General features: G+C 38.5%; 2 protein-coding genes across 7 annotated transcripts in view; one reads left to right on the top strand and one right to left on the bottom strand.

Moving 5' to 3' along the window:
* Positions 1–1,591: 1,591 nt before the first annotated feature.
* MORN2 (MORN repeat containing 2) lies at positions 1,592–11,099 on the bottom strand. The gene is made up of 7 exons (XM_065928836.1): positions 11,060–11,099; positions 10,059–10,314; positions 9,867–9,979; positions 4,604–4,654; positions 4,074–4,180; positions 3,213–3,349; positions 1,592–1,823 (listed from the first exon to the last, which is right to left on the bottom strand). Exons 1-7 carry the CDS (start codon positions 11,097–11,099, stop codon positions 1,721–1,723), a joined length of 807 nt encoding a protein of 268 aa, XP_065784908.1. The 3' UTR covers positions 1,592–1,720.
* DHX57 (DExH-box helicase 57) overlaps positions 10,038–15,142 on the top strand; it is a 58,823-nt gene continuing 53,718 nt past the window's right edge. For 4 of the 6 annotated variants that reach the window (XR_010662355.1, XM_065929405.1, XM_065929403.1 and 1 more), the window contains exon 1: positions 10,038–10,091. The gene's annotated coding sequence lies outside the window, so the exon portion shown is untranslated. Of the gene's footprint in view, positions 10,092–10,114; positions 10,332–15,142 lie in introns of those variants that run through there. The other 2 variants (XM_065929407.1, XM_065929404.1) reach the window with 2 other exon arrangements.

Consider the following 15,142-nt stretch of genomic DNA (forward strand, 5'->3'; position numbering starts at 1 on the left):
AAACTTTAATAACGTGGGAGAGAATCGGGAATACTGAATAGCTCACTAAAATGGTCAAAGCCCTGATCTTAATAACCACTTTCAGCTAAAGACAAAGCAGGATGTTGAGGGTAATTCAAGTAAGTTAGAAAAGCAAATGTTTGGTAAACAACTGTTTGTTGGGCCAGGGTGAGACAATGAGACAGAGTGGACTCTAAATGTCTGGGCCTTGCTGAGTTTCCCCCACCACACCTAGCCTAAATCCTTTGCAGATTATCTCTGGTGATACCTCTATTCTGGCAATAGACGCTTTATCTAAATTCTTTAGGCAGTTAAGGGGCAGGTGAAAAGAAAGACTTTAGGACTTAAAGGAAAGACTTTTAAGGCTGTTTCTTAAAAATAAATCTCCCTAAATTAATACTCATGCCAAAGAGACACATTTTGGGTTGGCACGTTTGGGGTGGCTTCCTTACATACAACATACACAAAATTTTCCCTTTTAAAATTAATATGAACAATTCAGGGGTTTTTTGCATTTGCAAGTTGTACAACTACTAACTCTAGAACATTTACATCACCCCAAGGAGAAACCCAATGCCTCCCAATTCCTCCCTCCCTTGCAACTACTAATTTACTTCCTGTCTCTATGAAGTTAATTATTCTGGATCCTTCACCTAAAAGTATTATATGTGGCCTTTTGTGACTGGCTTCTTTCACTTAGCACGACGTTTTCAAGGCTGGTTTATGCTATATCATATGTCAGTACTTCATTCCTTTTTATGGCTGAAAAATATTCCACTGTACAGATATGTCACATTTTATTTATCCATTTATCAGTTGAGGGACATGTGGGTTTTCAGTATTAGGCTGATATGAATGATGCTGTTATAAACATTTGTATACATGTCAATTCTCTTAACGTGCATACTTAGGAATTGCTGGAACATATGATAATTAATATATCAACTTTCTGAGAAACTGTATTCCACAGTGCTGTACCATTTTTCATTCCCACCAGACCAATCTTTATTATTATGTTTTTTAACACAGCCATACTAGTGATTGAGAAATGGTAAAGAATAATCATGCAGAATATCTTTTTGTTTGCTTATCAGACATTTGTATATCTTCTTTGAAAAAATGTCCATTCAAATCCTTTGTATTTAAATTGGGCTGTCTTTTTATTTATGTATATTTATATATGAGTTCTGTATATATTCTGAAAACTAAACCTTTATCAGATATATGATTTGCAAGTATTTTCTCCCATTCTGTGAACTGTCTTTTCATTCCTTGATAGTTTCCTTTAAGAAATAGATATACTTTTTAAAGATGACAAAATTCAGGTACAGGATTGGAAACTGACTTTGTCAAGATCTGCATAGTTTAAATTAAAATGAACAAACAAACTCTCAATTGAATCATATAATTTCTTTTTTTTTTTTTCTTTTCTTTTTTTTGGCATGTACTATCTTAGTTCCCTGACCAGGGATCAAACCTGCGCCACCTATAGTAGAAGCACGGACTTTTAACCACTGGACTACCAGGGAAGTCCCCACATAATTTATTTTAAATTAATTATAAGATGATCAAAAGAAAGTTCAAAAAGGTGTAAATGACTGATGGTTTTATTGGCAAAAGTAACTAGATAGTGTATGAAGTTATTTCAGATGACAGATTTAGTTGTTTTCCTTACAAGTAAAAGCTGCAATTACCACATTAAAACTTTAATGCAGGCTGTCTACATATGGAGCTTCAGCCTCAGGCCTGGAGCAGCTGTGAAATGAAAGTTACCGCACCATTCTAGTCCTTGGGTATCAGTATATTGTCCTTCACCTTCCACCCTGCAACAGTAAAAAATAAGTGTGTTCATTAACAAGACTAGAAATTTACAGTCCAGGTATAAGACTGTCTAGTATATTATATACTATGTCTGAAGAATTATATCATTCTGCTTTCAAACTTTGATTTAAAACCTGACATCCTGTTTTTATATCCTACAAAAAAAAATACTACTATTCCAAACAAGCATTGTCATTATACAAATTTTTATGTATTTTAAGATTTTAGGATTACATATGCTTAGTTTAGACAAAACCAAAACAGTCATAAAGTGAAAAGTTTATATTGGTTACCTGACTTAATTAGCTCATTTATTCAACAAATGTTTATTGATCTTCAACTATGTGTGAGATGCTATGCTCTATGCTAGTGTTTTCTGGACTCTTTGGAGTGGTGAAAATGTGCTTCACAGAACCAAACAGACCTTTATCCCATGGGTTAGAGGTTTCTCCCTTTATTAATATCAGCGTGAAAAGTTTTTATGTTGTCATCACAGACTTGGCAATAGAACAGGTAAACCCTTTTCTACCCGCCTCAATATGTATCAACCACTTCATAACAATTAGGTTGCATTTTTAATTCTGGAAATAATAACAGAGTAGTTATAAATGAATATGAAACCTCTGGATGACATAGTATTTGGTGTGCGGATTAAGTTTATAAAGATGTGTGAGGGTGGGGTGAAGATTTGGATGAAGGCGGTCAAATGCTACAAACTTCCAGATACAAGATAAATAAAGTATTAGGACTGTAATGTATAAGATGATAAATATAATTAACACCTTTGTATGTTATATATAAAAGTTAAGAGAGTAAATCCTTAGTTCTCATCACAAGAAAAAAATATTTTTCTTTTTTTATTACTTTATATCAATGTGATATGATGAATGTTCACTAAATTTATTGTGGCAATCACTTCATGATATATGTAAATCAAATCATTATGCTGTATACCTTGAATTTATACAGTGCTGTATGTGAATTACATCTCAAACTGGAAGAAAATATAAAATAAAATTTAAAACTATAAAAAAACTTTGTCAAGATATTTCAAGCGAAAATAATTTTTGGCCTAAATTTTCTCAATAATTGCAACAAACTTTCCATTTCCAATATGACTGCAAAAAGTTCCACAGGAATAAAGGAGTCAGAGGAAATAAATGAAAAATCTAATAGATTATCACTAGGAATGATATGTTTTGGAAGCTCATGATGGCCTTAGCCTCTCTCATAACATTTTTCCATAAAATGATAATCCAACAATTCTTCTAAAATATAAGTATATTTTAACTAAATACATTATAAAAGAAATTTAGCATTAACTAAATTTTTAGGCAAATATGCCTGAGAAATATCTTTTAGACTACAGTGACTTTTTATTTTAAACTCACCTGTTTTCATTGAAATTTCCAGTGTACTTTGCCCCAGTTGGGAATATGTAAGTTCCCAGTCCATGAAACATATTGTCCTTAAAGTGTCCTTCATATACTGCTCCTGAAAAATGCTCAAGCTTTCCAAAACCATTCATCTGTTTGTAACAGAGGAAATGACCTCAGTAACTAATCTTCAGTTTCATTAGTATATTTCTAAAAAGTATACACATATGTCTGTCATCCACTTAGTTATTTAATCTAACATTGTATCACCCTTTATTTCCACAAAAATAAGACAACATTTTTATCATTGTCCTTTGTATGTCTGTCTCTGTGAAGCTGACAAAGTCAGTGTTTCTGATCTGGGGCGCCTGAACATCTTGGAGGTCCATAATGGTAATAACAGGGCTCCTCAAGATACCTTGAACATATCAAAAATCTTAAAGGCCAACCAGTTTAGTTAGCCCAGAAATGGCACAAAGAAGTTGTTAAGGACAGAAATTTGTATTCAAGCAGACCCAAGAACATATTTTTGCTTCATCACTTACTAGCTGGGCAAGAAATCTGAGCCGAATTTCCCTCAATTGTAAAACAGCAATGTGAATGGTATCGAACTCATTAGGCTGCTATGAGGATTAATGAGAAAATTATGTAATGAGTTTAGTTTGTTCAACGAATAGGAAATGACAAAGATGATGACAATTAGCTCTCTGAATGAGTTTCATACTATTCCTTACATTCATATATATTAAATATAATAATTTGTTATTTTTACTACATGGTCTACTCATACATGTTTTTTGAAATGGCGAAATGCGAGGAATCATTTAACCAACTGAGTTACTTATCTACTGTCAAAATTCAAAACAATAATAATACCTTGTCATTTTTCCAGCTTCCTGTGTAGACAATCCCATTCGGAGTGGTATGAATACCTATTCCATTTCTCTCAATGACTCCAGAAGATGTTCTTGTACAGTCCCCATCTAAGTGAGAGAGAAATACTGAAGATTATAAACGGGAACCCTGTTTGACTAAGTATTAAAGTATGTTCAACCTTAATCACAACTGCATCACAGTGGGTCTCTCTGCTTTCCTGGCACCAAGATGAGGCGCTCCACGGACCTTTAAATCATTGAGACTCAAGGGCCTGGAAGACTGACACATGGCTATGGCCCTCCCATAGGTTTCCAAGGCACACTGTCTATACTGAACTTTAGAGTTTAAGATTTAAAATCTATTTCTCCATTAGTATCTTTTTTTCTCTCCATTAGTATTTCTGTATGATTTTATTTAATGGAGTTAATATGTCAACAGTACTTTTATCAAGTGTGACAGTCTCAGTTTTGCACTCTTAAGCTATTTAATTTTAATCTATATAGAAAAAAGTAATTGAAATGTATGCTTACCATACTTGTCTCCATTTGGAAATATAAAGTTTATCTTAAATACTTCAGGAGCTGTTTTAAAAGATTTAAGAAAAATCACATTAACAAATATTTTTTAAAGTTTTTTATTCTTTGATATGGACAATTGTTAAAGTCTTTATTGAATTTGTTACAAGATTGTTTCTGGTTTATGTTTTTGTTCTTAGGCTGAGAGGCATGTGGGATCTTAGCTTCCCAACCAGGGATCAAACCCACACCCCCTGCATTGGAAGGTGAAGTCTTAGTCAGTGGACCATAAGGGAAGTCTCAAGCTTAAACATTTTTATGTTATAAGACCTATAACAAATTTGCTGCAAGAGCAAACCAAACAGACTCACTTTATATTCATGTTTACTTGGCATTTCCATAGTGGAGTGTAGGGTTCTGGGGAAATAAATAATTTTGTCTAGATGATCTATTTTTATTTGTGTATTTTAACAGCTTTATTAACATATAATTCACATACCACAAAAATTACTCTTTATTTTTTATTTATTTTTTTAAATTACTCTTTAAAAGTATATAAAACTCATTTGTTTTCACATACTCAAGTTGTATAACTGTCACCACAATCTAATTTTAGAATATTTTAATCACTCTCAAAAGAAATCCTGTACATATCATCAGTTGCTCTCTATTACCCTAAAACCTACCCAACCCCAGCCCCAGGCCCTGGCAAACAATAATCTCTAATCTGTCTCTATGTACGGGTATAATCCAGACAGTTCATAGAAATGGAATCATACAATATGTGGTCCTTTGTGAGAAGCTTCTTTTACTCAGCTTCACGTTTCATCCATGTTGCAGCATGTATTAGTATTTTATCACTTTTTATTGCTGAATAGTTCATGGTACAAAAATAACATATTTTGTTTATTTATCCATTCATCAGTTGATGGTCACCTGAGTGTTTCCAGTTTTGGCTAGAATGAATAATGCTACTGTAAACATTCATGTATAATTTTTTGTATGGGCATATGTTTTTATTTCTCTTGGGTATATGATCTATGGATTATTTCACAGATGTAAGGTAGAGTGAGCAATCTCAGAATTGGCAGTAGGAAGAAATAGAAAAAAAAGATAGTAAGTGAGAAGAGGCGGGGGAAGGAGTAGGGTCCAAATAGAATGAGATTGGAATGAAGACAGGTAAAAAATGAAAAAAGAAAACCACAGGACTGGGGGGTAGTGGGTGGAGTGGAATCTATGCCTCAAGCTGTGGGACATTTAGTCGATTAAAACATTAGAAACTAATTTTTTCCAATACTGAAGAAAACATATATTGGAGATGATAAGTAAACTATAACTTCTAGAACAACAGCCTATTAGAATGTTACTCAAGGTGTGGCCCATGCATTAGAATCATTTAGGATGCTTTACAAGTTGCTAGGCCCTACTATACACTGCCGAATCAGTATCTCTATGGGTGGGACAAGAGAACTGATCTTTTCAACTGGAATACTAACCTGCGTGCCAGTTAAGAAAGACTGGAAGCTCATCCCCTCTGAGGAAACAGAGTTAATAAACAAAATAGGCAGAAGACTTAAACATCATCAGAAAGGGAGAGTCCAGCAGCCTTGAGAAAGGAGTAGACACTTATGAAAAATAATTAACAATTTAGGAAATGAATAATTTAACTGTGAAAAGAAGAGAAGCAAAAAGAAAAGGAGAAAAGGAAAGATATACCCATTTGAATGCAGAGTTCCAAAGACTAACAAGGAGAGATAAGAAAGCCTTCCTCAGTGATCAGTGCAAAGAAATACAGGAAAACAATAGAATGGGAAAGACTAAGATCTCTTCAAGAAAATTAGAGATACCAAGGGAACATTGGTATCCCTTATGGCAGAAAGCGAAGAGGAACTAAAAAGCCTCTTGTTGAAAGTGAAGGAGGAGAGTGAAAAAGTTGGCTTAAAGCTCAACATTCAGAAAACTAAGATCATGGCATCAGGTCCCATCACTTCATGGCAAATAGATGAGGAAACAGTGTCAGACTTTATTTTTTTTGGCTCCAAAATCACTGCAGATGGTGACTGAAGCCATGAAATTAAAAGACGCTTACTCCTTGGAAGGAAAGTTACGACCAACCTAGATAGCACATTTAAAAGCAGACACATTACTTTGTCAGCAAAGGTCCATCTAGTCAAGGCTATGGTTTTTCCAGTGGTCATGTATGGATGTGAGAGTTGGACAGTGAAGAAAGATGAGCACCAAAGAATTGATGCTTTTGAACTGCGGTGTTGGAGAAGACTCTTGAGAGTCCCCTGGACTGCAAGAAGATCCAACCAGTCCATCCTAAAGGAGATCAGTCCTGGGTGTTCACTGGAAGGACTGATATTGAAGCTGAAACTCCAATACTTTGGCCACCTCATGCGAAGAGTGGACTCACTGGAAAAGACCCTAATGCTGGGAAGGCTTGGGGGCAGGAGGAGAAGGGGACGACAGAGGATGAGATGGCTGGATGGCATCACTGACTTGATAGACATGGGTTTGGGGAGACTCTGGGAGTTGGTGATGGACAGGGAGGCCTGGCGTGCTGCGATTCATGGGGTTGCAAGGAGTCAGACATGACTGAGCGACTGAACTGAAGGGAACATTTCATGCAAAGATGGGCACAATAAAGGACAGAAATAGTATGGACCTAACAGAAGCAGAAGATATTAAGAAGAGGTGGCAAGAATACACAGAACTGTACAAAAAAGATCTTCATGACCCAGATAATCACGATGGTGTGATCACTCACCTAGAGCCAGACATCCTGGAATGCAAAGTCAAGTGGATCTTAGGAAGCATCACTATGAACAAAGCTAGTGGAGGTGATGGAATTCCAGTTGAGCTGTTTAAAATCCTAAAAGATGATGCTGTGAAAGTGCTGCACTCAATATGCCAGCAAATTTGGGAAACTCAGCAGTGGCCACAGGACTGGAAAAGGTCAGTTTTCATTCCAATCCCAAAGAAAGGCAATGCCAAAGAATGTTCAAACTACTGCACAATTGCACTCATCTCACACGCTAGTAAAGTAATGCTCAAAATTCTCCAAGCCAATCTTCAGCAGTACGTGAACCGTGAACTTCCAGATGTTCAAGCTGGTTTTAGAAAAGGCAGAGGAACCAGAGGCCAAATTGCCAACATCCACTGGATCATCGAAAAAGCAAGAGAGTTTCAGAAAAACACCTATTTCTGCTTTATTGACTATGCCAAAAACTTTGACTGTATGGATCACAATAAACTGTGGAAAATTCTTCTAGAGATAGGAATACCAGACCTCCTGACCTGCCTCTTGAGAAATCCGTATGCAGGTCAGGAAGCAACAGTTAGAGTTGGACATGGAACAACAGACTGGTTCCAAATAGGGAAAGGAGTACGTCAAGGCTGTATATTGTCACCCTGCTTATTTAACTTATATGCAGAGTACATCTTGAGAAATGCTGGGCTGGATGAAGCACAAGCTTGAATCAAGATTTCCGGGAGAAATATCAATAACCTCAGATATTTAGATGACACCACCCTTATGGCAGAAATTGAAGTACTAAAGAGCCTCTTGATGAAAGTGAAAGAGGAGAGTGGAAAAGTTGGCTTAAAGCTCCACATTCAGAAAACTAAGACCATGGAATCCGGTCCCACCACTTCATGGCAAATAGATGGGGAATTAGTGGAAACAATGGCTGAATTTATTTTTTTGGGCTCCAAAATCACTGCAGATGGTGACTGCAGCCATGATATTAAAAGACGCTTACTCCTTGGGAGGAAAGTTATGACTAACCTAGACAGCATATTGAAAAGCAGAGACATTACTTTGCCAATAAAGTCAAGGCTATGGTTTTTCCAGTAGTCATGTATTGAAGAGTTGGACTATAAAGAAAGCTGAGCGCCAACACTCTTGGTCTATCCCTACTGTAGTTTGTGTGTGTGTGTGTGTGTGTGTGTGTGTGTGTGTGTGTGTGGTCTATCCCTGCTGCTGCTGCTGCTAAGTCGCTTCAGTCATGTCCGACTCTGTGCGACCCCATAGATGGCAGCCTACCAGGCTCCTCCATCCCTGGGATTCTCCAGGCAAGAACACTGGAGTGGGTTGCCATTTCCTTCTCCAATGCATGAAAGTGAAAAGTGAAAATGAAGAGGGCTCAGTTGTGTCCGACTCTTTGCGACCCCATGGACTTCCTCCATGGGATTTTCCAGGCAAGAGTACTGGAGTGGGTTGCCATTGCCTTCTCTGGGTCTATCTCTAGAGCCCCCACAACACTCTTGGTCTATCCCTACTGTAGTGTGTGTGTGTGTGTGTGTGTTCGTCTATCCTACTGTAGAGTGTGAGTTTATGTGTGTGTGTGTTGGTCTATCCCTACTGTAGTATGTGCGTCTGTGTGTGTGTGTGTCTGTATTGGATCTATCCCTACTGTAGTGTGTGTGTGTGTGTGTGTTGGTCTATCCCTACTGTAGTGTGTGTGTGTGTGTCTGTGTGTGTTGGTCTATCCCTACTGTAGTGTGTGTGTGTGTGTGTGTCTGTGTGTGTTGGATCTATCCCTACTGTAGTGTGTGTGTGTGTGTGTGTGTTGGTCTATCCCTACTGTAGTGTGTGTGTGTGTGTCTGTGTGTGTTGGTCTATCCCTACTGTAGTGTGTGTGTCTGTGTGTGTCTGTGTGTGTGTCTGTGTGTGTTGGATCTATCCCTACTGTAGTGTGTGTGTGTGTGTGTGTTGGTCTATCCCTACTGTAGTGTGTGTGTGTGTGTCTGTGTGTGTTGGTCTATCCCTACTGTAGTGTGTGTGTCTGTGTGTGTCTGTGTGTGTGTCTGTGTGTGTTGGTCTATCCCTACTGTAGTGTGTGTGTGTGTGTGTGTCTGTGTGTGTTGGATCTATCCCTACTGTAGTGTGTGTGTGTGTGTGTCTGTGTGTGTTGGTCTATCCCTACTGTAGTGTGTGTGTGTGTGTGTTGGTCTATCCCTACTGTAGTGTGTGTGTGTCTCAATTGCCCTTAAATGGTTCCACACCCGAAACTTTGGAATGTCAGAGCTAGAAGAAGGGAACCTAAGAGGTGCAGACTGGCAGTACGCTGGCACTGGTCTAATGTGTCACAACAGCGAATCGACGGCCGAATGAGAGCTAGAATCCAGGTCTCCAGATTCCCGCTCCTGGGGCTCTCTCTGTACCCCCATCCCACCCGTGGCTCAGGAAATCTGTCTCATCCCTACTGCAGTTGCCAGGGGCCAGCTCACTGCGAGTTCTACTTAAGAGACGTTGAGAGGATGGGGCACTCACTTGACACAGGGCTGCGGGGCAGATTTTCTGGACTCTGCGATTCCCCCTGGGCCGCCAGCTCCGTGGCCTGGAGGGACGGAAGCCGTAATTCAGCGCCGGGTGCGACAAGGTTGCTAGGGCGACCAGGCACCTCTCACCCGGAAGCGAATAGGGGTCCGAGGTTGAGCCAATCAGAAGGCGCCAGGGCTGTGCCGCTGTAGCTGGGCCGCTGCGGAGCCGCTCCAGGTAAGGTCCGGGTGGGTGGCAGCGCCCAGGCAGGGCCCTTGGCCGCTGGGCGCCACGTCCGAACAGGTGGCCCGGGAAGCAGCGCCACAACCCCGGGACGGTCGCGCCTTCCGCGGACGAGGGATGTGTGTCCGTATGGTGGTCAGTGTGCGGACCTTTCCACCGTCAGCCTCTCCCGCAGTGGGCAGGGTCTGAGGAGACTGCCGGCCCGGGGGGATCCAGCCTGTCTGGCAGGGGCCGGTGAGTCTGTAGCAGCAGGATCCTAGGCCTGCGACCAGGCCTGGCCTGGGTCGACAGCTGAGGGTTGTATATCTGAGGCCGGGGAGCTGAATTCTGCGAGATAAAGGGTTGAATTGGAGGGCCTCGGGCTCGTTTCCTGTGTCTTAGCTCCATCTCCAGTTGGTGGCTGTTTGGGGAGAGGATTGGCAACGGTGTATGCGGGAAGAAAGGTACCAGGTCTGGGTATCTGCAAGGAGCTGGATATATGGGTTCAGTCAGAGATTTGCCTGGGAGGGGAGTGGTTTGTGGTCAGTTTCAGCGCCCAGCTTGGTGATTCTGTTCTTGGGAGCCAAACTTGGGTTCTCGTGTCCACGGTGAATAAAGATAGTTGAGATCTTCCCAGACTAAATGGATTTCTGATGTTTTGGCGTCTTATGGGGCCTGCCTGACCAGGGAAAAACTGCCATTCCCAGGGCTGGCTAATTAACGATTAATCTGACAGCATGCCTTTTAGATGCACACCAATCAATCCTGCCTGCCTTTCCTCCAACAACCTCCTTTGTCTAACTACCAAGCCTGTAGTTCACCTGCCCTAAATCAGTCCAGGGCCAAGTACCAGGCAACTAGGGACAAGCCCTAGACCTTAGAGCCTGTGGGAATTACTCCAAGTAGCCAGTCCTAAGCTGTTTTCCCTGCCTGGCCTCTTCTTTCCCATGGAAAAACCAAGAAAGGCTGCGGGGTGGCCTTACCCCTTTCTGCCTGCTCCTGACACAGGTGCTTCCCTGGCATGACCTACGGAGGCAGACAGACCTCTCCTTTTTAGGAGAGCTGTAAGTAACATTAAACTTTTTCTTTTGATGGTATTAATCTCTCTGTGTCAGCACTCAATCACCTTTATAAACCAAGGCCCAGGCAAAAGTCAAAGCGGGTCTGGCTTAACATTAAATTTTGAATTGAAGATATAAAGTACATGTTTGGGGGTAAGAGAGAAGTGTGGGGGAAAGAATTTCAGCTTTGGGGTCAAAGGGATTATTTCAGACCCTAGCTCCAGGCTTTGCTTCTATAGTAGTGACATTGGACAAGTCGTGTAATTTATCTGTACTCTAGTTTCCTCCTCTATAAAATACAGATAGTAATATTTACTGTCTAGGAGTTTTACAGAATAACTGAAATAACCTTAATCTTTCCCCTCCATGCAGACTTATATTTCCAACTGTGTTCTACACATCTCCATTTGAATGTCTAGAAGGCATCTCCAGTGTAACACCCATTCTGAACTTGTGACACTCCCTATATCTTTTCCTGTCCATTCCCTGATGGCTCAGATGGTAAAGCGTCTGCCCGCAGTGTGCGAGACCCAGGTTCGATCGCTGGGTCGAGAAGATCCCCTGGAGAAGGAAATGGCAACCCACTCCAGTACTGTTGCCCGGAACATTTCATGGATGGAGGAGCCTGGTAGGCTACAGTCCATGGGGTTGCAAAGAGTTGGACACGACTGAGCAACTTCACTTCACTTCACATTCCCATTCTGATCACATGGCTGAACACAGAACCCCTATTCACCTAGTTAAGCTAGGCCCTCAAATTTTACAGTAATTCTAGATACTTACACCTTTCATCTAATTCATCTACCATTAAAATGCATTGAGACTGTATGGCCACTTTTCAACTCTACTTGTTCCCTCTGTAGTCCAACTCACTGTTTAGTTTTGTTTTTTATCTCCTACCTGAACAACTGAGTAGTTTCTCCTCACCTCCCTACAGTTGTTTTATTCTTCACATAGCAGCTAGAATAATTGTTTCAGAACTGAAGTCAGTCATACCAGGCTTCTGCCTTTGATCTCTATTGACTTTCTATTATATTTAGTATAAAATTCAAAGTTCTTCCCAAGGCTTATACGGCCATCTCTGCTCTCTGACCTCATCTCCTTTGTTTACTGTGTTGCAGACCCACAAGACTCCTCACTGTTCAGCCCACTGCATTGAAGATGTTATTCTGGACTTGGACCCTTTTCACCTACTATTGCTTCTGCTTAGAATGTTCTTTTTACAAATATTTCATGACTCATTTTCTGCATGTTCACATGTCTGCCCAAATATGATCTCAGAAAGATGATCACTCTTAACCTGACCACTCTATCTGAAAAAAGACTCAGTTTTTTTTCTTCATAGCATTTAATTAATATTGTATATTTGTTTGTTGTCATCTTAATCTCTAGAGGATGAGCTTCATGAGGCAAGAATTTTGTTGTCTCTGCTGTTGTATCCCTAGAATCTAGCACTTAATAAGTGTTCAATAAATATTTGTGGAATGAATAAATAAATGAATGGCTCTCCATTCTCATATCATTTATTCAACCCTCAGCCATTCCTCAAATACATATTGAATTCCTGTTATTTGCTATACACTGTTAGAGGTACAGTGGCAATCAACATGGATATACTCCTTGCCTTCAGAGAGCTTTCTGAGAGGGGGGTGGGGTGGGAGATAAACATCAAAGAAACAATAAATATGTATAATTATAAAGGATTTTGAAGAAAGGAATATCAAGAGACCTAGTTCAATTTCTACATATTTGTGTTTCTCAGTTATTTCTCTGCTTTTGATTTCAAATTTCATTTTAGCTTGGTTGCAAAACATACTTTTAAAATTTTTGTCTTTTTAAATTTATTAAGATTTTATAGGCTAGTATATTGTCTATCCTGGAAAATTTTCCTTCTTCATATAAGAAAAATGTATATTTTTTGTTGGGTAGAATGTTCTGTAGGTCTCTTAGGTCAAGTTGGTTTTTACTGTGTTTCAAGTCTTCTGTTTTCTTATTGATTTTCTGTGTAGTTTGTTTTTTTTTTTTACCATAGCTGAATGTGGATATTGCAGTTTCCTGCTGTTATATGTTGTGTATTTCTTTGTCCATTTCTGTCAGTTGTTGGTTGATGTGTTTTGGTGCTCTGTTACTAGGTACAGAATATTTATAATTGTTACATCTTCCTCATGGATTGACTCTCTTATCTTTATGAAATGTTCTTCTTTATCACTAACAAGATTTTTTTGCTTTAAAGTCTATTTTGTTTGATATTGGCGTAGTTGCTACAGCTTTCTTGTGGTTTCTGTTTGCATGATTTCTCTTTTTCCATCCTTATACTTTTCATTTTTTGTATCTTTGAATTTAAAGTGATAGACAGCATATACTTGGATCTTGTTTTTACTCACAAATAATTTGTCTTTTGATTGGATTGTTTAATTCATTCACATTTAATATTGTTTTTGGTATAGGGGGATTTATTTTTTCTATTCTACTTTTAGTTGTCAATATGTCTCATGTCTATTTTGTTTCACTGTTCCTACTTTACTGTTTTCTTTTGCATTAAATTATTCAATAAATATTTCCTAATGCAGTATTTTAATTTCTTTAGTGTTTTTTTTTTTGAATTTTTGGTTTACTTTTTAGTGACTGCTCAAGGATTTTGTCGTATACCTCAACATATCAGAGTCAACTTCACATTTATACTAACTCAGTTTTGGTAATATATAGAAATGTTACTCTCATATAGCTGTATGCCTTTCCCCTCCTTTTTGCAGTAAAGATATTGCAGTAAGCAATATCATATGATATTTGTCTTTGTCTGAGTTACTTCATTTAGTATTATAATCTCTAGGTCCATCTATATTGTTGCTAATGGCATTATTTCATTCTTTTTTATGACTGAGTGATATTCTATTGTGTATATCTACCATGTTTTCTTTATCCATTCATCTGTCAGTGAAACCTTAGGTTGCATCCCCAACTGTGCATTGTTATAGTTATTACTTTACCGTCTGTAGTCATTTTATTAACCCAATCCATCTATGCTCCCACCAACCTGCTTTGTTCTGTTACAGCAAATACATTACATTTTTGCATATCACAAACCCTCTATTATATACATATTATTTTATATGGTTGCTTTTTAAATCAGTTATGTGAAGAAAGAAGAAAATATGGATATATGCTATTTGGTAGGTTTTGAGGGGGTTGATTTTGTTTTGTATTTACATAGTTACCTTTACCTTTACGGGTGCTCCTTTTTGTGTGTGTGTGAGTTCAGATTACCATCTAGGGTCACTTTCTTCAGCTTAAACAAATTCCTATAGTATTTTTTTGTAAAGCACATCTTACTGGGTTTATATCTGTAAGTGACAAGTTGTTTTTCTCTAAATGCTTTCAAGACTTCTTGCCTTTAACTTTTAGCATTTTTATGTATTGTGTCTATTTATGGATCTCTGGGTTTATCCTATTTGAAGTCCTTAGAGCTTCCTGTATGTGTAGGTTATTGTCTTTCAATAAATTTGATAAGTCTTCTTTCATTATTTCTTTAAATACTTTTTCTGTTCTTTTCTTTCTCTCTCTCCTATCCTTCTGGTATTCCTGTTATTCATACTACTAACTTTGGACTTAGTTTGGGTGTAGTTAGTTGACTTAGTTTGAGCTTAGTTTGTTCTTTTTTTCTGGTTCCTTATGATGTAAATCTAGGTTGTTTATTTGAGATCATTTCTTTTTCTTAACATAGACTTTTATTGTGATAAACTTCCCTCTTAGAACTCTTTTTGCTGCATCCCATAATTTTTGGTATGTTGTGTTTTCATTTTCAGTTGTTTGAGGATATTTTGATTTTGTCTTTGACCCACTGGTTGTTCAGGAGGATGTTATTTAATTTCCATATGTTTATGAATTTTCCAGTTTTCCTTTTATTGATTTCTAGTTTTATACCATTGTTATCACAAAAGATGTTTGATTTGTTCTTAGTCTTCTTAAATTTGTCAAGACTTGTTTTATGGCCTAACATATGATCTA

The sequence above is a fragment of the Muntiacus reevesi genome, chromosome 3, assembly GCF_963930625.1.
Source record: "Muntiacus reevesi chromosome 3, mMunRee1.1, whole genome shotgun sequence".
Taxonomy (NCBI): Eukaryota; Metazoa; Chordata; class Mammalia; order Artiodactyla; family Cervidae; genus Muntiacus; species Muntiacus reevesi.

Coding starts and splice junctions, on each gene's coding strand:
- MORN2 (XM_065928836.1), bottom strand. CDS start 11,099: ATGCCAGGGAAGCACCTGTGTCAGGAGCAGGCAGAAAGGG. Junction 10,315..11,059: donor TCAGGAGCAGGCAGAAAGGG/GTAAGGCCACCC, acceptor CCTGCCAGACAG/GCTGGATCCCCCCGGGCCGG. Junction 9,980..10,058: donor GCAGCGGCCCAGCTACAGCG/GCACAGCCCTGG, acceptor TGGTCGCCCTAG/CAACCTTGTCGCACCCGGCG.